Source organism: Somniosus microcephalus, unplaced genomic scaffold (assembly GCF_052327205.1).
Source record: "Somniosus microcephalus isolate GS21.2 unplaced genomic scaffold, FLI_Smic_1.0 unresolved_chr7, whole genome shotgun sequence".
Taxonomy (NCBI): Eukaryota; Metazoa; Chordata; class Chondrichthyes; order Squaliformes; family Somniosidae; genus Somniosus; species Somniosus microcephalus.
This window is the reverse complement of record NW_028225185.1, coordinates 18,212,149-18,234,399: the sequence shown is the minus strand read 5'-3', so window position 1 is coordinate 18,234,399 and position 22,251 is coordinate 18,212,149. Positions and strand designations below refer to the sequence as shown.

The following is a 22,251-nucleotide window of genomic DNA, read 5'->3' as shown; positions in this document are numbered from 1 at the left end:
CCTCACCTCCTTCCCTCCCCTCCCCCTCCTCCCCTACCCACCCCTCCCCCACCTCCCTTCCCTCCCCTCCCCCACCTCCCTACCCACCCCCACCCCTCCCCCACCTCCCATCCCTCCCCTCCCCCACCACCCACCTCCCACCCCCTCCACCCACCCCTCACCTCCCCTCCCCCCCTCCCTCCCCACCCCTCCCCCTCCACCCATCCCACCCCTCCCCACCTCCCTACCCACCCCACCCCCTCCACCCTACCCTCCCCTCCCCTCCTCCCTACCCTCCCCACCCCCACCTCCCTATCCCTCCCCTCCCCCTCCTCCCTTCCTCCCCTCCCCCTCCTCCCTTCCCTCCCCTCCCCCTCCTCCATCCCCTCCCCTCCCCCTCCTCCCATCCCTCCCCACCCCCTCCTCCCTCCACCCTACCCACCCCTCCCCCTCCCCACCACCTTCCTCCCCTCCCCCTCCTCCCTTCCCCTCCCCTCCCCCACCTCCCTTCCCTCCCCTCCCCCTCCTCCCTAACCCTCCCACCCCCTCCACCCTTCCCCCTCCTCCCTTCCTCCCTTCCCCTCCCTCCCCCTCCCTCCCTCCCTCCCCACCCCTCCTCCCTTCCCTCCCCTCCACCTCCTCCCTCCCCTCCTCCCTTCCCTCCCCTCCCCCTCCTCCCTTCCCTCCCCTCCCCCTCCTCCCTTCCCTCCCCTCCCCCCTCCCTCCCTCCCTCCCCTCCTCCCTTCCCTCCCCTCCCCCTCCTCCCTTCCCTCCCCTCCCCCTCCTCCCTTCCCTCCCCTCCCCCTCCTCCCTTCCCTCCCCTCCCCCTCCTCCTTCCCTCCCCTCCCCCCTCCCTTCCCTCCCTCCCCCTCCTCCCTTCCCTCCCCTCCCCCTCCTCCCTTCCCTCCCCTCCCCCTCCTCCCTTCCCTCCCCTCCCCCTCCTCCCTTCCCTCCCCTCCCCCTCCTCCCTTCCTCCCTCCCCTCCCCCTCCCCCTCCTCCTTCCCTCCCCTCCCCCTCCTCCCTTCCCTCCCCTCCCCTCCTCCCTTCCCTCCCCTCCCCCTCCTCCCTTCCCTCCCCTCCCCCTCCTCCCTTCCCTCCCCTCCCCTCCTCCCTTCCCTCCCCTCCCCCTCCTCCCTTCCCTCCCCTCCCCCTCCTCCTTCCCTCCCCTCCCCCTCCTCCCTTCCCTCCCCTCCCCCTCCTCCCTTCCCTCCCCTCCCCCTCCTCCCTCCTTCCTCCTCCCCCTCCTCCCTTCCCTCCCCTCCCCCTCCTCCCTTCCCTCCCCTCCCCCTCTCTTCCCTCCCCTCCCCCTCCTCCCTTCCCTCCCCTCCCCCTCCTCCCTTCCCTCCCCTCCCCCCTCCTCCCTTCCCTCCCCTCCCCCTCCTCCCTTCCCTCCCCTCCCCCCTCCTCCCTTCCCTCCCCTCCCCCTCCTCCCTTCCCTCCCCTCCCCCTCCTCCCTTCCCTCCCTCCCCCTCCTCCCTTCCCTCCCCTCCCCCTCCTCCTTCCCTCCCCTACCCCTCCTCCCTTCCTCCCTCCCCTCCTCCCTTCCCTCCCCTCCCCCTCCTCCCTTCCCTCCCCTCCCCTCCTCCCTTCCCTCCCCTCCCCCTCCTCCCTTCCCTCCCTCCCCCTCCTCCCTTCCCTCCCCTCCCCCTCCTCCCTTCCCTCCCTCCCCCTCTCCCTCCCTCCCCTCCCCCTCCTCCCTTCCCTCCCCTCCCCCTCCTCCCTTCCCTCCCCCCCCCTCCTCCCTTCCCTCCCCTCCCCCTCCTCCCTTCCCTCCCCTCCCCCTCCTCCCTTCCCTCCCCTCCCCCTCCTCCCTTCCCTCCCCCTCCCCCTCCTCCCTTCCCTCCCCTCCCCCTCCTCCCTTCCCCTCCCCCTCCCCCTCCTCCCTTCCCTCCCCTCCCCCTCCTCCCTTCCCTCCCCTCCCCCTCCTCCCTTCCCTCCCTCCCCCTCCTCCCTTCCCCTCCCCTCCCCCTCCTCCCTCCCCTCCCCTCCCCCTCCTCCTTCCCCCTCCCTTCCCCTCCCCTCCCCCTCCTCCCTTCCCCTCCCCTCCCCCTCCTCCCTTCCCTCCCCTCCCCCTCCTCCCTCCCCTCCCCTCCCCTCCCCCTCCTCCCTCCCCTCCCCTCCCCCTCCTCCTCCCCTCCCCCCTCCCCCTCCCCCCTCCCCCTCCTCCCTTCCCTCCCCTCCTCCCTCCTCCTCCCTCCCCTCCCCCTCCTCCCTTCCCTCCCCTCCCCCTCCTCCCTTCCCTCCCCTCCCCTCCTCCCTTCCCTCCCCTCCCCCTCCTCCCTTCCCCTCCCCTCCCCTCCTCCCTTCCCCTCCCCTCCCCCTCCTCCCTTCCCCCTCCCTCCCCTCCCCTCCCCCTCCTCCCTTCCCTCCCCTCCCCCTCCTCCCTTCCCCTCCCCTCCCCCTCCTCCCTCCCCTCCCCCTCCCCCTCCTCCCCTCCCCCTCCTCCCTCCCTCCCCTCCCCCTCCTCCCTCCCCTCCCCTCCCCTCCTCCCTCCCCTCCCCCTCCTCCCTCCCTCCCCTCCTCCCTTCCCTCCCCTCCCCCTCCTCCCTTCCCTCCCCTCCCCCTCCTCCCTTCCCTCCCCTCCCCTCCTCCCTTCCCTCCCCTCCCCTCCTCCCTCCCCTCCCCCTCCTCCCTTCCCCCTCCTCCCTTCCCCCTCCTCCCTTCCCTCCCCTCCCCCCTCCTCCCTTCCCTCCCCTCCCCCTCCCTCCCTCCCTCCCCTCCTCCCTTCCCTCCCCTCCCCCTCCTCCCTTCCCTCCCCTCCCCCTCCTCCCTTCCCTCCCCTCCTCCCTTCCCTCCCCTCCCCTCCTCCCTTCCCTCCCCTCCCCCTCCTCCCTTCCCTCCCCTCCCCTCCTCCCTTCCCTCCCTTCCCTCCCTCCCCTCCCCCTTCCCTCCCCTCCCCTCCTCCTTCCCTCCCCTCCCCTCCTCCCTTCCCTCCCTCCCCCTCCTCCCTTCCCTCCCCTCCCCCTCCTCCCTTCCCTCCCCTCCCCCTCCTCCCTTCCCTCCCTTCCCTCCCCTCCCCTCCTCCCTTCCCTCCCCTCCCCCTCCTCCCTTCCCTCCCCTCCCCTCCTCCCTTCCCTCCCCCTCCTCCCTTCCCTCCCCTCCCCCTCCTCCCTTCCCTCCCTCCCCCTCCTCCCTTCCCTCCCCTCCCCTCCTCCCTTCCCTCCCTTCCCCTCCTCCCTTCCCTCCCTTCCCTCCCCTCCCCCTCCTCCCTCCTCCCTCCCCCTCCTCCCTTCCCTCCCCTCCCCTCCCTCCCTTCCCTCCCCTCCCCCTCCTCCCTTCCCTCCCCTCCCCCTCCTCCCTCCCCTCCCTCCCCTCCCCTCCTCCCTCCCTCCCCTCCCCCTCCTCCCTTCCCTCCCCTCCCCCTCCTCCCCTCCCCCTCCTCCCTTCCCTCCCCTCCCCTCCTCCCCTCCCCCTCCTCCCTTCCCTCCCCTCCCCCTCCTCCCTTCCCTCCCCTCCCCCTCCTCCCTTCCCTCCCTCCCCCTCCTCCCTCCTCCCTCCCCTCCTCCCTTCCCTCCCCTCCTCCCCTCCCTCCCCTCCCCCTCCTCCCTTCCCTCCCCTCCCTCCTCCCTTCCCTCCCCCACCCCCTCCTCCCTTCCCTCCCCTCCCCCTCCTCCCTTCCCTCCCCTCCCCCTCCTCCCTTCCCTCCCCTCCCCCTCCTCCCTTCCCTCCCCCTCCTCCCTTCCCTCCCCTCCCCCTCCTCCTTCCCTCCCTCCCCTCCTCCCTTCCCTCCCCTCCCCTCCTCCCTTCCCTCCCCTCCCCCTCCTCCCTTCCCTCCCCCTCCCCCTTCCCTCCCTTCCCCTCCTCCTTCCCTCCCCTCCTCCCTTCCCTCCCCTCCTCCCTCCCTCCCCTCCCCCTCCTCCCTTCCCTCCCCTCCCCCTCCTCCCTTCCCTCCCCTCCCCCTCCTCCCTTCCCTCCCCTCCCCCTCCTCCCTTCCCTCCCCTCCCCCTCCTCCCTTCCTCCCCTCCCCCTCCTCCCTTCCCTCCCCTCCCCCTCCTCCCTCCCCCCTCCCCCTCCTCCCTTCCCTCCCCTCCCCTCCTCCCTTCCCTCCCCTCCCCCTCCTCCCTTCCCTCCCCTCCCCCTCCCCTCCCCCTCCTCCCTTCCCTCCCCTCCCCCTCCTCCCTTCCCCTCCCCTCCCCCTCCTCCCTTCCCTCCCCTCCCCCTCCTCCCTTCCCTCCCCTCCCCTCCTCCCTTCCCCTCCCCTCCCCCTCCTCCCTTCCCCTCCCCTCCCCCTCCTCCCTTCCCCTCCCCTCCCCCTTCCCCTCCCCTCCCCTCCTCCCTTCCCCTCCCCTCCCCTCCTCCCTTCCCCTCCCCTCCCCCTCCTCCCTTCCCCTCCCCTCCCCCTCCTCCCTCCCCTCCCCTCCCCTCCCCCTCCTCCCTCCCCTCCCCTCCCCCTCCTCCCTCCCCTCCCCTCCCCCTCCCCCTCCCCTCCCCTCCCCCTCCCCTCCCCTCCCCTCCCCCTCCCCCCTCCCTTCCCTCCCTCCCCCTCCTCCCTCCCCTCCCCCTCCTCCCTCCCTCCCCCTCCTCCCTTCCCTCCCCCTCCTCCCTTCCCTCCCCCTCCTCCCTTCCCTCCCCCTCCTCCCTTCCCTCCCCTCCTCCCTTCCCTCCCCCTCCTCCCTTCCCCTCCCCCTCCTCCCTCCCTCCCCCCCTCCTCCCTTCCCTCCCCTCCCCCTCCTCCTTCCCTCCCCTCCCCCTCCTCCCTTCCCTCCCCTCCCCCTCCTCCCTTCCCTCCCCTCCCCCTCCTCCCTCCCCTCCCCCTCCTCCCTTCCCTCCCCTCCCCCTCCTCCCTCCCCTCCCCTCCCCCTCCTCCCTCCCCTCCCCTCCCCCTCCTCCCTTCCCTCCCTCCCCCTCCTCCCTTCCCTCCCCTCCCCCTCCTCCCTTCCCTCCCCTCCCCCTCCTCCCTTCCCTCCCCTCCCCCTCCTCCCTTCCCTCCCCTCCCCCTCCTCCCTTCCCTCCCCTCCCCCTCCTCCCTTCCCTCCCCTCCCCCTCCTCCCTTCCCTCCCCTCCCCCTCCTCCCTTCCCTCCCCCTCCCCTCCCCCTCCTCCCTTCCCTCCCCTCCCCTCCCCCTCCTCCCTTCCCTCCCCTCCCCCTCCTCCCTTCCCTCCCCTCCCCCTCCTCCCTTCCCTCCCCTCCCCCTCCTCCCTTCCCTCCCCTCTCCCTTCCCTCCCCTCCCCCTCCTCCCTTCCCTCCCCTCCCCCTCCTCCCTTCCCTCCCCTCCCCCTCCTCCCTTCCCTCCCCTCCCCCTCCTCCCTTCCCTCCCCTCCCCCTCCTCCCTTCCCTCCCCTCCCCCTCCTCCCTTCCCTCCCCTCCCCCTCCTCCCTTCCCTCCCCTCCCCCTCCTCCCTTCCCTCCCTCCCCCTCCTCCCTTCCCTCCCCCTCCTCCCTTCCCTCCCCCTCCTCCCTTCCCTCCCCCTCCTCCCTTCCCTCCCCTCCCCCTCCTCCCTTCCCTCCCCTCCCCCTCCTCCCTCCCCTCCCCTCCCCCTCCTCCCTCCCCTCCCCTCCCCCTCCTCCCTCCCCTCCCCTCCCCCTCCTCCCTCCCCTCCCCTCCCCCTCCTCCCTCCCCTCCCCTCCTCCCTCCCCTCCCCCTCCTCCCTCCCCTCCCCCTCCTCCCTCCCCTCCCCCTCCTCCCTTCCCTCCCCCTCCTCCCTTCCCTCCCCCTCCTCCCTTCCCTCCCCCTCCTCCTTCCCTCCCCCTCCTCCCTTCCCTCCCCCTCCTCCCTTCCCTCCCCCTCCTCCCTTCCCTCCCCTCCCCCTCCTCCCTTCCCTCCCCCTCCCCCTCCTCCCTTCCCTCCCCCTCCCCCTCCTCCCTTCCCTCCCCCTCCCCCTCCTCCCTCCCCCTCCCCTCCCCTCCTCCCTTCCCTCCTCCCTTCCCTCCCCCTCCCCTCCCCCTCCCTCCCTTCCCTCCCCCTCCCCTCCCCCTCCTCCCTTCCCTCCCCCTCCCCTCCCCCTCCTCCCTTCCCTCCCCCTCCCCCTCCTCCCTTCCCTCCCCTCCCCCTCCTCCCTTCCCTCCCCTCCCCCTCCTCCCTTCCCTCCCCTCCCCCTCCTCCCTTCCCTCCCCTCCCCCTCCTCCCTTCCCTCCCCCTCCTCCCTTCCCTCCCCTCCCCCTCCTCCCTTCCCTCCCCTCCCCCTCCTCCCTTCCCTCCCCTCCTCCTCCCTTCCCCTCCCCTCCCCCTCCTCCCTCCCCCTCCCCCTCCTCCCTCCCCTCCCCCTCCTCCCTTCCCTCCCCTCCCCCTCCTCCCTTCCCTCCCCTCCCCCTCCTCCCTTCCCTCCCCTCCCCCTCCTCCCTTCCCTCCCCTCCCCCTCCTCCCTCCCCTCCCTCCCCTCCCCCTCCTCCCTCCCCTCCCCCTCCTCCCTCCCCTCCCCCTCCTCCCTCCCCGCCCCCCCCTCCCCGCCCCCTCCTCCCCGCCCCCTCCTCCCCGCCCCCTCCTCCCCGCCCCCTCCTCCCCGCCCCCTCCTCCCCGCCCCCTCCTCCCCTCCCCCTCCTCCCCTCCCCCTCCTCCCCTCCCCCTCCTCCCCTCCCCCTCCTCCCCTCCCCCTCCTCCCCTCCCCCTCCTCCCCTCCCCCTCCTCCCCTCCCCCCCTCGCTTCCCTCCCCTCCCCCCCTCGCTTCCCTCCCCTCCCCCCCCCTCGCTTCCCTCCCCCCCCTCCCCTCGCTTCCCTCCCCTCCCCCCCTCCCCTCGCTTCCCTCCCCTCCCCCCTCCCCCCCCCTCGCTTACCTCCCCTCCCCCCCCTCGCTTCCCTCCCCTCCCCCCCTCGCTTCCCTCCCCTCCCCCCCCCTCGCTTCCCTCCCCTCCCTCCCCTCCCCCCCTCGCTTCCCTCCCCTCCCCCCCTCGCTTCCCTCCCCTCCCCCCCTCGCTTCCCTCCCCTCCCCCCCCTCGCTTCCCTCCCCTCCCCCCCCTCGCTTCCCTCCCCTCCCCCCCCTCGCTTCCCTCCCCTCCCCCCCCTCGCTTCCCTCCCCTCCCCCCCCCTCGCTTCCCTCCCCTCCCCCCCCTCGCTTCCCTCCCCTCCCCCCCCTCGCTTCCCTCCCCTCCCCCCCCCTCGCTTCCCTCCCCTCCCCCCCCCTCGCTTCCCTCCCCTCCCCCCCCCCCTCGCTTCCCTCCCCTCCCCCCCCCCCCCCCCCCCCCCCTTCGCTTCCCTCCCCTCCCCCCTCCTGGCTTCCCTCCCCAGCTCCAGCCAGATCGAGTTGGTCAGACCCCCTGAGAGAGGCTGCTGATTGATTCAATTGCCCTGCTCTGCTGTGTGCGCGCGCAGCACTCGGTGTCCTGTGACTCACGGTATTGTTGCACAGAATGAGGTCATTGTCTGACCCAAAAGCCCGTGAGTGAAACCTGCAGAGAACTGCAGATAACTATGAAAGGAAAATTAAACTGCATGTGTAGCAAATCACAACAGTGTGTGCTAGAAATGCTCAGCCCTCGACACTGCCCCATCAAGCACTCCCAGGGCAGGTACAGCACGGGTTAGATACAGAGTAAAGCTGCCTCTACACTGCCCCATCAAACACTCCCAGGGCAGGTACAGCACGGGTTAGATACAGAGTAAAGTTCCCTCTGCACTGTCCCATCAAACACTCCCAGGGCAGGTACAGCACGGGTTAGATACAGAGTAAAGCTCCCTCTGCACTGTCCCATCAAACACTCCCAGGGCAGGTACAGCACGGGTTAGATACAGAGTAAAGCTCCCTCTACACTGTCCCATCAGACACTCCCAGGACAGGTACAGCACGGGTTAGATACAGAGTAAAGCTCCCTCGACACTGTCCCATCAAACACTCCCAGGGCAGGTACAGCACGGGTTAGATACAGAGTAAAGCTCCCTCTACACTGTCCCCATCAAACACTCCCAGGGAAGGTACAGCACGGGTTAGATACAGAGTAAAGCTCCCTCTACACTGTCCCATCAATCACTCCCAGGGCAGGCACAGCACGGGTTAGATACAGAGTAAAGCTCCCTCTACACTGTCCCATCAAACACTCCCAGGGCAGGTACAGCATGGGTTAGATACAGAGTAAAGCTCCCTCGACACTGTCCCATCAAACACTCCCAGGGCTGGTACGGCACGGGTTAGATACAGAGTAAAGCGCACTCTACACTGTCCCATCAAACACTCCCAGGTCAGGTACAGCACGGGTTAGATACAGAGTAAAGCTCCCTCTACAGTGTCCCCATCAAACACTCCCAGGGAAGGTACAGCACGGGTTAGATACAGAGTAAAGCTCCCTCTACACTGTCCCATCAATCACTCCCAGGGCAGGCACAGCACGGGTTAGATACAGAGTAAAGCTCCCTCTACACTGTCCCATCAAACACTCCCAGGACAGGTACAGCATGGGTTAGATACAGAGTAAAGCTCCCTCGACACTGTCCCATCAAACACTCCCAGGGCTGGTACGGCACGGGTTAGATACAGAGTAAAGCGCACTCTACACTGTCCCATCAAACACTCCCAGGGCAGGTACAGCACGGGGTTAGATACAGAGTAAAGCTCCCTCTACACTGTCCCATCAAACACTCCCAGGGCAGGTACAGCACGGGTTAGATACAGAGTAAATCTCCCTCTACACTGTCCCATCAAACACTCCCAGGGCAGGTACAGCACGGGGTTAGATACAGAGTAAAGCTCCCTCTACACTGTCCCATCAAACACTCCCAGGGCAGGTACAGCACGGGGTTAGATACAGAGTAAAGCTCCCTCGACACTGTCCCCATCAAACACTCCCAGGGCTGGTGCAGCACGGGGTTAGATACAGAGTAAAGCTCCCTCTACACTGTCCCATCAAACACTCCCAGGGCAGGTACAGCACGGGGTTAGATGCAGAGTAAAGCTCCCTCTACACTGCCCCATCAAACACTCCCAGGGCAGGTACAGCACGGGTTAGATACAGAGTATAGCTCCCTCTACACTGTCCCATCAAACACTCCCAGGGCAGGTACAGCACGGGTTAGATACAGAGTATAGCTCCCTCTACACTGTCCCATCAAACACTCCCAGGGCAGGTACAGCACGGGTTAGATACAGAGTAAATCTCCCTCTACACTGTCCCATCAAACACTCGCAGGGCAGGTACAGCACGGGTTAGATACAGAGTAAAGCTCCCTCTACACTGTCCCATCAAACACTCCCAGGGCAGGTACAGCACGGGGTTAGATACAGAGTAAAGCTCCCTCTACACTGTCCCATCAAACACTCCCAGGGCAGGTACAGCACGGGGTTAGATACAGAGTAAAGCTCCCTCTACACTGTCCCATCAAACACTCGCAGGGCAAGTGCAGCACGGGTTAGATACAGAGTAAAGCTCCCTCTACACTGTCCCGTCAAACACTCCCAGGGCAGGTACAGCACGGGTTAGATACAGAGTAAAGCTCCCTCTACACTGTCCCATCAAACACTCCCAGGGCAGGGGACAGCACGGGTTAGATACAGAGTAAAGCTCCCTCTACACTGTCCCATCAAACACTCCCAGGGCAGGTACAGCACGGGTTAGATACAGAGTACGGCGACGGGTCTGTCCCAACATTGTTTGTGCTGTAGCCCCCCCATCGAGCGCGCTCTCTGCTTCCCCAGCGTGCTATTTTGCCATTTCCCAAAACGCGCTGTCCAGTGGGCGCCCGAGCGAGACCGCCAATTTTGTGCTGTGGAACCATTCACAACTGGAAACGAATCCTCTTTCACCCTGTCCCCTCCTTTACCCTTACCTCATGTGTTTGATTGCAGAAATCCCAACCAACAATCCTTGCCGTAGAAGGGCTGAGGTTGCCGTGGTGCTAAGAAAAATGGAAAGGAAGTGACTTTTAAGTTATTTCGTGCGTTGCTCCACTTTTTACTCGCAGTTGGGCTTTTGTGCGTGCGTGAGGCCTACGCCGAATTTAAACCCTTTCCCTGAAAACAAGGCACTCCGTGCTTTTTTTGAATGTTTATTTTGCTCCACCTGGGTCCCTCTGGACTGTTTTTTAATTGCTGTTTACCCTTGCAGTAATTCCCTGTGCGGTTCCTGAATCCTCGCGGCCAATGGCCACGTAATCCAGCAGCACTTGACATGATGCAGGAAATGTCTCCAAAACAAAATCTTCCCCCCCCCCCCCCCCCCCCCCTATTAAAATTGGCTGTACTCGTGATTGTACTGTGGCGTCACTTCTGAGGGGTCAGCGGGCAGGTTTTTTAATCAGGACAGGAGCCTTGTACCGTAATGTGTTCATTCTGCATGTAATTTTGCTGCTCAGCCAATTAAGAGGTATTTTTCCAGGCATTACAGGCTGGGTGATTGGGCAGATGCATAGCAGATGCAGTATAATGTGGATAAATGCGAGGTTATCCACTTTGGTGGCAAAAACAGGAAGGCAGATTATTATCTGAACGGCAATAGATTGGGAGAAGGGGAAGTGCAACGAGACCTGGGTGTCCTTGTGCACCAGTCGCTGTAGGTAAGCATGCAGGTGCAGCAGGCGGTCAAGGCGGCAAATGGTATGTTGGCCTTCGTAGCGAGAGGATTCGCGCACAGGAGCAAGGCTGTCTTGCTGCAGTTGTACAGGGCCTTGGTGAGACCACACCTTGAGTATTGTGTGCAGTTTTGGTCGCCTTATCTGAGGAAGGATGTTCTTGCCATGGAGGGAGTGCAGCGAAGATTTACCAGACTGATACCTGGGATGGCAGGAATGACGTATGAGGAGAGATTGGGTCGATTGGGCTTATACTCGCTGGAGTTTAGAAGAATGAGAGGGGATCTCATTGAAACTTATAGAATTCTGACAGGACTAGACAGACTAGATGCAGGAAGGATGTTCCCAATGGTCAGGGAGTCCAGAACCAGGGGTCACAGTCTAAGGATAAGGGGTAAGCCATTTAGGACAGAGATGAGGAGGAATTTCTTCACCCAGAGAGTGGTGAACCTGTGGAATTCTCTACCACACAGGGCAGTTGAGGCCAATTCATTAAATATATTCAATAAGGAGTTGGATATATTTCTTAAGGCTAAAGGGATCAAGGGATATGGGGAGAAGGCAGGGACAGGGTACTGAATTTAGATGATCAGCTATGATCTCATTAAATGGCGGAGCAGGCTCGAGGGGCCGAATGGCCTACTCCTGCTCCTATTTTCTATGTTTCTATTGCTGTTTGTGGGAGCTTGCTGTGCGCCAATTTCCTACATTACAGAGTGACTGCTTTAAAGCACTTCAAAGTGGCTGTTAAAGTGCTTTGAGATTGTGAGGGGGATTGACAGGGTAGATGCTGAGAGGCTGTTTCCCCCTAGCTGGAGAGTCTAGAACCAGGGGTCACAGTCTCAGGATAAGGGGTCGGCCATTTTGGACTGAGATGAGGAGGAATTTCTTCACTCAGAGGGCGGTGAATCTTTGGAAATCTCTGCCCCAGAGGGCTGTGGAGGCTCAGTCGTTGAGGATATTCAAGGCTGAGATCGAGGAATCGAGAGATATGGGGATCGGGCGGGAAAGTGGAGTTAAAGTCGAAGATCAGTCAAGATTTTACTGAATGGCTCGAGGGGCCGTATGGCTGACTCCTATTTCTTATTTCTTATGGGGGATGTCCTGTGGTCATGAAAGGCACTTTCCTTCTTTCTATCGGGAAAGTTTCTCGTTTTTTAATTATATATCTTTGTCTTTTTTTAAAACCGAGTTGGGAACTTGCGCGTGTGAACTTCTATAGACAGATACGTGTCCGACCCATCACAAATGAGAGCAGATAGCCTCTGGGGGGGCACCCCTTAAGTCAAATGAAGGAACCTGAAGCCTGGTTTGTCTGAGCTTCTCTGTTGTTGTTTTCAGTGAGAAGTAGCTGGTGCTGAGAAAATGGCGGCTCTGCTCTGAAGCCTAGAATCGTAGACATTTACGGCACAGAAGGAGGCCATTCGGCCCATCGTGTCTGTGCCGGCCAACAAAGAGCTCTCCAGCCTTTGTCCGTCACCCTGGAGGTTACGGCTCTTCAAGTGCATATCAGAGTACTTTTTAAATGTGATGAGGGTTTCTGCCTCTACCACCCATTCAGGCAGTGAGTTCCAGACCCCCACCACCCTCTGGGTGAAGAAAGTTCTCCTCAACTCCCCTCTAATCCTTCTACCAATGACTTTCAATCTCTGCCCCCTGGCTTTTGACCTCTCTGCTGAGGGAGATAGGTCCTTCCTATTCAGGCCCCTCATAATTTTATACCCCTCAATTAAATCTCCCCTCAGCCGCCTCAGTTCCAAAGAAAACAACCCCAGCCTCTCCAATCTTTCCTCACAGCTAAAATTCTCCAGTCCTAGGGGGCAACATCCTGGTAAATCTCTGTACCCGCTCTCGCTCCTCAGCGCTAACCCACTGTTGGAAATGATTTCAGTTAGGAGACCCAGCAAATTTATATGCATGTTTTAAAGGGGTTTTTAAAAAGTATCATGGTGCAGGAAACTTTTTTTTTATCCGGCACCGACGGGCTGCCGGTTCATCAAAAATTCCGGATAACCGAAAGCTATAGTAAAAGATACGGAGCTGAGCGCTCCGTATAAAGCAACAAACCCTGTTGCTTAGCAACAGGTTCAGAACAATGGCCACAAGTTGCAAGCGTCTCTGTAGCTTAGCAACAGCTGCAGCCACACCCTTGCACAGCAACAGATGGAGGAAGGCAAGTAATAAAAGTTACCTGAACCTACTCCTGAATTTTGCCGGTTAACCGAGATTTCCGGTTATTTAGGTGCCGGCAAATCGAAACTTTCCTGTAGTGTCACTGGGGCCGACAAAAGAAACAGCACTGAACCCACGAGACTTCGAAAGAAAGACTCCCATTTCTGTCGTGCCTTTCACCACCTCAGGACGTCTCAAAGCGCTTTACAACCAATGAAGTACTTTTTGGAGTGCAGTCACTGTTGTAATGTAGGAAACGTGGCAGCCAATTTGCGCACAGCAAGCTCCCACAAACAGCAATGTGATAATGACCAAATCATCTGTTTTAGTGATGTTGGTTGAGGGATAAATATTGGCCCCAGGACACCGGGGAGAACTCCCCCTGCTCTTCTTCCAATAGTGGCCGTGGGATCTTTCACGTCCACCCGAGTGAGACGGGGCCTCGGTTTAACGTCATTCGGCCCATCGACCCCGTGCCGACTCTCTGTAGAGTAATCCAGTCAGTCCCATTCCCCCGCTCTCTCCCCGTACCCCTGCAGGTTTATTTCCCTCAAGTGCCTATCCAGTCTCCCCTTGAAAACATTGAGTGTCTCCGCTTCCACCACTTCCGTCGGCAGCGAGTTCCAGGTCTTCACCACTCGCTGCGTAAAAAAAGTTTTTCCTCACGTCCCCCCCTGTATCTCTTGCCCATAACCTTAAATCTGTGTCCCCTAGTCCTTGTACCATCAACTAGTGGGAACAGCCTTTCCCCGTCTAGCCTATCCAAACCCATCATAATCTTGTACACATCTATCAAATCACCCCTCGACCTCCTTTGCTCGAATGAAAACAAATCCAGCTTCTCCAACCTGTCCTTGTAGCTAAGATCCCCCATCCCCGGAGCCATTCTGGTAAATCTCCTCTGCACCCACTCTAAGCATACCCAGCCTTTCTAGTACATCCTGTCCATCAATTTTCACCCCTTCCATTGCTTCTACCTTTTCCACTTCTACCGATATTTTGTCAGCATCCATCTCCCTAGTAAACACCGAGACAAAGTGCTCATTGAGTATTCTAGCCTTGCCCTGTGCCTCTAAGCATATATCACCTTCTTTGTCTCTAATAGGCCCCACCCCGCCTCTTACTACCCGCTTACTGTTTACATGCCGGTAGAAGATTTTTGGGTTCCTGTTCATGTTAACCGCTATTCTACTCATATTCTCTCTTTGCCAATCTTATTTTCATCTTCACCTCCCCTCTCAACTTATTGTATTTGGTCTGGTTCTCCCTTGAAAATTCACCTGACAATCATCATACACCCTCTTTTTTTGTTTCATCTTCTCTATCGCCCTCATCATCCAAGGAGCCCTTGCTTTGGATCCCTTACCCTTCCCTCTTGTTGGAATGTACCTAGCCTGTACTTGGGACATCACATAGAAACATAGAAGATGGGCGCAGGAGTCGGCCATTCGGCCCCTCGAACCTGCTCTGCCATTTAATGAGATCATGGCTGATTCAAAGACCGAATGGATGAGCTACAGAATTTGTTCATCCCAGTAAGGCATAAAAATAAAACAAAAAAGGTGACTCAACTGTGGCTAACAAGGGAAATTAGGGATAGCATAAGATCCAAGGAGAGGACATATAAATTGACCAGAAAAAGCAATAATCCTGAGGATTGGGAACAGTTTAGGATTCAACAAAGGAGGACAAAGGGATTAATTAAGAAAGGGAAAATAGAATATGAGAACATAAAAACTGACTGTAAAAGCTTTTATAGATATGTGAAGAGAAAAAGATTGGTGAAGTCAAGCGTAGGTCCCTTGCAGTCAGAACCAGGGGAATTTATAATGGGGAACAAAGAAATGGCAGACCAACTAAATACATATTTTGGTTCTGTCTTCACAAAGGAGGACACAAATAACCTCCCAGAGATGCCGGGGAACATAGGGTCTGATGAAAGGGTGGAACTGAAAGTTAATCAGTATTTGTAGGGAAATGGTGTTGGGAAAATTGATCAGACTGAAGGCCGATAAATCCCCAGGGCCTGATAATCTACATCCCAGGGTACTTAAGGAAGTGGCCCTAGAAATAGTAGATGCATTGCTGGTCATCTTTCAGAACTCAAAAGACTCTGGAACAGTACCCATGGATTGGTGGATAGCTAATGTTACCCCACTATTCAAAAAAGGTGGTAGAGAAAAAGCAGGGAATTATCGACCGGTAAGCCTGACATCGGTAGTGGGGAAAATGCTAGAGTCCATTATAAAAGATGTAATAGCAGAGCACTTGGAAAGCAGTGACAGGATCGGACAAAGTCAACATGGATTTACAAAAGGTAAATCGTGCTTGACTAATCTACTGGAATTTTTTGAGGATGTAACTGGTAAAATAGATAAGGGAGAACCAGTGGATGTGGTGTATTTGGACTTTCAGAAGGCTTTCGATAAGGTCCCACAAGAGATTAGCGTGCAAAATTAAGGCACATGGGATTGGGGGCAAGGTATTGACTTGGATACAGAACTGGTTGGCTGACAGAAAGCAAAGAGTTGGAATAAACGGGTCGTTTTCCGAGTGGCAGGCAGTGACTAGTGGGGTACCGCAAGGATCGGTCCTAGGACCCCAGCTGTTCACAATATATATTAATGATCTGGACGAGGGAATTGGATGTAATATCTCCAAATTTGCAGACGACACAAAGCTGGGTGGGAGGGTATGCTGTGAGGAGGATGTCGTGAAACTCCAGTACGATTTGGACAGGTTGGGTGATTGGGCAGAAACATGGCAAATGCACTATAATGTGGATAAATGTGAGGTTATCCACTTTGGTGGCAAAAACAGGAAGGCAGATTATTATTTGAACGGCAATAGATTGGGAGAAGGGGAAGTGCAAAGAGACCTGGGTGTTCTTGTGCACCAGTCGCTGAAGGTAAGCATGCAGGTGCAGCAGGCGGTTAAGAAGGCAAATGGTATGTTGGCCTTCGTAGCGAGAGGGTTCGAGTACAGGAACAAGAATGTCTTGCTACAGTTGTACAGGGCCTTGGTGAGACCACACCTTGAGTATTGTGTGCAGTTTTGGTCGCCTTACCTGAGGAAGGACGTTCTTGCCATGGAAGGAGTGCAGCGAAGATTCACCAGGCTGATACCTGGGATGGCAGGAATGACGTATGAGGAGAGATTGGGTCGATTGGGCTTATGTTTGCTGGAGTTTAGAAGAATGAGAGGCGATCTCATTGAACTTATAAAATTGTAACAGGACTGGACAGACTAGATGCAGGAAGGATGTTCCCGATGGTCGGGGAGTCCAGAACCAGGGGTCACAGTCTAAGGATAAAGGGTAAGCCATTTAGGACTGAGATGAGGAGGAATTTCTTCACCCAGAGAGTGGTGAACCTGTGGCATTCTCTACCACAAGGCAGTTGAGGCCAATTCATTAAATATATTCAAGAAGGAGTTGGATATATTTCTGAAGGCTAAAGGGATCAAGGGATATGGGGAGAAGGCAGGGACAGGGTACTGAATTTGAATGATCAGCCATGATCTCATTGAATGGCGGAGCAGGCTCGAGGGGCCGAATGGCCTACTCCTGCTCCTATCTTCTGTGTTTCTATGATCATCCAAATTCAGTACCCTGTCCCTGCCTTCTCCCCATATCCCTTGATCCCTTTAGCCTTAAGAAATATATCTAACTCCTTCTTGAATATATTTAATAAGTTGGCCTCAACTGTCTTCTGTGGTAGAGAATTGCACAGGTTCACCACTCTCTGGGTGAAGATATTCCTCCTCGTCTCAGTCCTAAATGGCTTACCCCTTATCCTTAGACTGTGACCCCTGGTTCTGGACTCCCCCGCCATCGGGAACATCCTTCCTGCATCTAGTCTGTCGAGCCCTGTTAGAATTTTATAAGTTTCAATGATATCCCCTCTCATTCTTCTAAACTCCAGCGAATATAAGCCCAATCTCTCCTCATATTGTCTCATTCCTGCCATCCCAGGTATCAGTCTGGTGAATCTTCGCTGCACTCCCTCCATGGCAAGAACATCCTTCCTCAGATAAGGCGACCAAAACTGCACACAATACTCAAGATGTGGTCTCACCAAGGCACTGTACAACTGCAGCAAGACATCCTTGTTCCTGTACTCAAACCCTCTCGCTACGAAGGCCAACATACCATTTGCCTTAACCGCCTGCTGCACCTGCATGCTTACCTTCAGCGACTGGTGCACAAGGACACCCAGGTCTCGTTGCACTTCCCCTTCTCCCAATCTATTGCCGTTCAGATAATCTGCCTTCCTGTTTTTGCCACCAAAGTGGATAACCTCGCATTTATCCACATTATACTGCATCTGCCCAATCACCCAACCTGTCCAAATCATACTGGAGTTTCTCGGCATCCTCCTCACAGCACATACGCCCACCCAGCTTTGTGTCGTCTGCAAACTTGGAGATATTGCATCTAGTTCCCTCGTCTAGATCATTAATATATATTGTGAATAGCTGGGGTCCTAGCACCGATCCCTGCGGTACCCCACTAGTCACTGTCTGCCACTCGGAAAAAGACCCGTTTATTCCAACTCTTTGCTTCCTGTCTGCCAACCAGTTCTCTATCCAAGTCAGTACCTTACCCCCAATCCCATGTGCTTTAACTTTACACGCTAAATCTTATGCAGGACCTTATCGAAAGCCTTCTGAAAGTCCAAATACACCACATCCACTGGTTCTCCCTTATCTATTTTACCAGTTACATCCTCAAAAATTCCAGTAGATTAGTCAAGCACGATTTACCTTTTGTAAATCCATGTTGACTTTGTCCGATCCTGTCACTGTTTTCCAAGTGCTCTGCTATTACATCTTTTATAATGGACTCTCCTTAAAGATCTCCCATTGTTCCGTTAGTTTTTCCTGTCAGTCTTTGGTTCCATTTTACTCTGGCTAGATCCTTTCGCACCCCATTGAAGTTAGCCCTATTCCAGTTTAGAAGTTCCACTCTAGATTGTTCCTCGCTCCTCTCCATTGCTAATCTAAATCTTATGATACGATGATCACTCGTACCCAAGTGTTCTCCCACAGACACTCGGTCGACCTGGCCCACCTCATTCCCCAGCACCAGATCCAGCAATGCCTCCTTCCTAGTTGGGCCAAGAACATACTGGTCAAGAAAATTCTCCTGAACACATTTCAGAAATTCCTCCCCCTCCTTTCCCTTTACCCTAGCATTATCCCAATCGATATTTGGGTGATTAAAGTCCCCCAATATCACCACTCTATAGCTCTTGCATATCTCTGCGATTTCCCTGCAGATTTGCTCCTCTCCCTCCCTCTCACTATTTGGAAGCCTATAGAATACCCCCAATAGCGTGATCAGACCCTTTTTGCTCCTCAACTCTAACCAAATGGATTCTGTCCTTGTCCCCTCAAGGACATCCTCCCTTTCCAACACTACAATGTCTTCCTTAATCAGCACTGCCACCCCACCTCCCTTTTTTCCTTCCCTATCTTTTCTGAACACCTTGTGCCCTTGAATACTAAGTGCCCAGTTCTCACTGTTTTTAAGCCACGTTTCCATTATTGCCACAACATCATATTGCCACACGGCTAATTGTGCTTGTAGCTCACCAACCTTATTCGCCACACTTTGTGCGTTTACATACACCCATTGTTAAACCCATTTTTGAATTTTTCTTAGTACCACATTAGATAGGAGCAGACTATCTTCTCCAGTACTATCCAACACACTCACTCTTTTATGCACCTTATTCCTCTTTTCTACTCCTAGATGCTGCTGCCCATCCCCTGCCAAGCTAGTTTACACCCTCCCCAACAGCACTAGCAAACCTCCCCGCGAGAATATTGGTCCCGGCTCTGTTGAGGTGTAACCCGTCCGGCTTGTACAGGTCCCACCGTCCCCAGAAACGGTCCCAATGCCTCAGGAATCTAAAGCCCTCCCTCCTGCACCATCTCTCCAGCCACGCATTCATCTGCCCTATCCTCCTATTCCTGTACTCACTAGCACGTGGCACCGGGAGTAATCCAGAGATGACCACCTTTGAGGTCCTGCTTTTTAATCTCTTTCCTAGCTCCCTAAACTCTGCCTGCAGGACCTCATCCCTCTTTCTGCCTATGTCGTTGGTACCGATATGGACAACGACCTCTGGCTGTTCACCCTCCCCCCCTCACAATCAGAGTGTCCTGCAGCTGCTCAGTGACATCCTTGACCCCGGCACCAGGGAGGCAACATACCATCCTGGAGTCACGTCTACGGCCGCAGAAACGCCTGTCTGTTCCCCTAACTATCGAATCCCCGATCACTATTGCTCTTCCACTCTTTTTCCTCCCCCTCTGTGCAGCTGAGCCACCCGTGGTGCCGTAGACTTGACTCTGGCTGCACTCCCCAGAGGAACAATCGCCCTCACCAGAACACAATGCTGGTTGGAGAGTGCGATGCACTCCGGGGACTCCTGCACTACCTGCCTGGCCCTCCTCTTCTGCCTGGTGGTCACCCATTCCCTCTCTGCCTGCACACTCTTAAGCTGCGGGGTGACCAACTCTAGAAACGTGCTATCCACGTAACTCTCAGCCTCGCGGATGCACCGCACTGACTCCAGCCGCCGCTCAAGTTGCTGTAACTGGCGACACTTCCCGCTCATGTGGTCGTCCAGGCTACGCGAAGCGTCCAGGACTTCCCACATGGCACAGAATGTGCACTCCACGGGACTGAGCTGCCCTGCCATGTATCTATTTAATAGACTAAGAACTAACCCAGCAGAAATAAACTTAAAACTTAACAAAAAACACTCCCCAGCTACTCCCCAATCAGCTCCTTCCCTTGTGCCAATGTCCCTTTTTTTTACTCTTGATGTCACTTTTTCAAAAACTGCCTCTGTTGAGTTGCTGTCGCTCCTTTTAACTGTTCCGCTCTCGCTGTGCTCCCTCCCCGGTCCGCACCTTCCGGAGTGTGTGATGGGACAGTGTAGAGGGAGCTTTACTCTGTATCTAACCCCGTGCTGTACCTGCCCTGGCAGTGTTTGATGGGACAGTGTAGAGGGAGCTTTACTCTGTATCTAACCCGTGCTGTACCTGCCCTGGGAGTGTTTGATGGGACAGTGTAGAGGGAGCTTTACTCTGTATCTAACCCGTGCTGTACCTGCCCTGGCAGTGTTTGATGGGACAGTGTAGAGGTAACTTTATTCTGTATCTAACCCGTGCTGTACCTGCCCTGGGAGTGTTTGATGGGACAGTGTAGAGGGAGCTTTACTCTGTATCTAACCCGTGTGTACCTGCCCTGGGAGTGTGATGCTGTTAATGGGGAAACTTGATTTCTCGGATAGAAAACAAATGGGAATAGAAGTTTTGCAACACCAAATGGTTTTTCTTCCCGTCCCGCCTTTGCGTTCTTATTTTGCCTCGTATACAGGGTTGGGTGTTGGTTCTGCTGCCTGGCCTCGAACACTGCTGGTATTCTGGGTCAGGGGCTGTGAGCGAGGGCCTGGATTGATTTTGCTCGCTCGTTGTATGTGGGAAGGCGGGGGGGGGGGGGCGGCCCCTCCTTGAACTGTGCACCGCGATCGTCGGGGCAAGCACCTCGCTCGCTCGCCACGCCAAGCTGACCGTGTCGTTCTCGCTTTGCTTCGCCAGGCTCCAGGACTCCGCCACTCAGCCGTCGACGTCCTCCAGCGCCCCCAGCGCCGAGGAGACCAGCACGAGACCCGAGCCCCCCACGGGCACCGCCACCAGCACAAGCAGTGGGGCCAACCCAGCACCTCCAACAGGAACACCCACTCCCTCGCCGTCTGTATTATGTAAGCTTTGCGGTCGTGTGCAGCGCTGCCAGTTTGATTATGAACGGGAAAAGAGGTGTGAGAAGGATATAGAGAAGAAGGGAAAGATGTGAAGGATAGAGGGAGAAAGACAAAGGTCATTAGAGTTACACAGCACAGAAAGAGGCCCTTCGGCCCATCGTGTCCGCGCCAGCCATCAAGCCCCGTCTATTCTAAAATAACAACAGAAGACGCTGGAAAAACTCAGCAGGCCAGGGCAACATCCGCGGAGAGAGAAACAGTCAACGTTTCGGGTCGAAACCCTTCGTCAGAACTGAGAGGAAAGGCAGGAAATGAAACAAAAGGCAGTTTGGGGGCTGGGGAAGGGGGGGGGGAGGAGGGGATGAAAGAACAAAAGGGAAGGTCTGTGAGAAGTAAAGAGACATTTGGAGATATTCATGGCGAGACGAGATGGTAATAGGACAGATTAAGAAACAAGAGAAACAAGTTATTATCTAAATGGAGAGAAACTGCAAAGTGCTACAGTACAAAGGCATCTGGGGGTCCTGGTGCATGAAACACAGAAGGTTAGTATGCAGGTACAGCAGGTGATCAGGAAGGCCAATGGAATCTTGGCTTTTATTGCAAGGGGGATGGAGTATAAAAGCAGGGAAGTCTTGCTGCAGTTATACAGGGTATTGGTGAGGCCACACCTGGAATACTGCGTGCAGTTTTGGTTTCCATATTTAAGAAAAGATATACTTGCTCTCGAGGCGGTTCAGAGAAGGTTCACTCGGTTGATTCCGGAGATGAGGGGGTTGACGTATGAGGAAAGGTTGAGTAGGTTGGGCCTCCACTCATTGGAATTCAGAAGAATGAGAGGCGATCTTATCGAAACATATAAGATTGTGAGGGGGCTTGATCGGGTGGATGCGGGGAGGATGTTTCCACTGATGGGTGAGACTAGAACTAGGGGGCATAATCTTAGAATAAGGGGCTGCCCTTTCAAAACTGAGGTGAGGAGAAACTTCTTCACTCAGAGGGTAGTAAATCTATGGAATTTGCTACCTCAGAGAGCTGTGGAAGCTGCAACATTAAATAAATTTAAAATGGAGATAGACAGTTTCCTAGCTGATAAGGGAATTAGGGGTTACGGGGAGAGGGCAGGGAAGTGGACGTGAGTCTAGATTCGGATCAGCCATGATCCTATTGAATGGCGGAGCAGTCCCGAGGGGCCGTATGGCCTACTCCTGCTCCTACTTCTTATGTTCTTATGTAAAGGATGGCTGTAGATTAGGTGTGAAATGCACTGGCAGAAGGAGAGACAGCTGCCATGTGGGAGAGAGAAACAGGGGGAAGGGCACAAACCAGAAGTGTGGATAATAAAAAATATATAAATATGTGATAGGGGCCGAGGTTATGATATGAAATTGTTGAACTCGATATTGAGCCCAGAAGGCTGTAAAGTGCCTAATCGGAAGATGAGGTGCTGTTCCTCGAACTGTCTATTCTAATCCCATTTTCCTGCACTTGGTCCGTAGCCTTGTATGCTGTGGCGTTTCAAGTGCTCATCTAAATGCTTCTTGAATGTTGTGAGGGTTCCTGCCTCTACCACCCTTTCAGGCAGTGAGTTCCAGATTCCAACCACCCTCTGGGTGAAAAAGTTCTTCCTCAAATCCCTTCGAAACCTCCTGCCCCCTTACCCTGAAACTATGCCCCCTGGTTATTGACCCCTCTACTAAGGGGAAAAGTTCCTTTCTATCTACCCTATCTATGCCCCTCATAATTTTGTGCACCTCAGTCAGGTCCCCCCCCCCCTCAGCCTTCTCTGCTCTAAGGAAAACAACCCCAGCCTGTCCAGTCTCTCTTCATAGCTGAAGCGCTCCAGCCCAGGTAACATCCTGGTGAATCTCCGCTGCACCCTCTCCAATG

General features: G+C 57.3%; 1 protein-coding gene across 1 annotated transcript in view; it reads left to right on the top strand.

Annotated features, from left to right (window-relative positions):
- The window catches only part of LOC147086596 (ubiquilin-4-like), a 47,090-nt gene that overhangs the window by 1,379 nt on the left and 23,460 nt on the right, over window positions 1-22,251 (top strand). Inside the window, exon 2 of the mRNA XM_085978279.1 lies at window positions 20,085-20,361. Within this exon, the coding sequence (XP_085834405.1) occupies window positions 20,085-20,361 (277 nt within the window). The remainder of the gene's footprint in view (window positions 1-20,084; window positions 20,362-22,251) is intronic.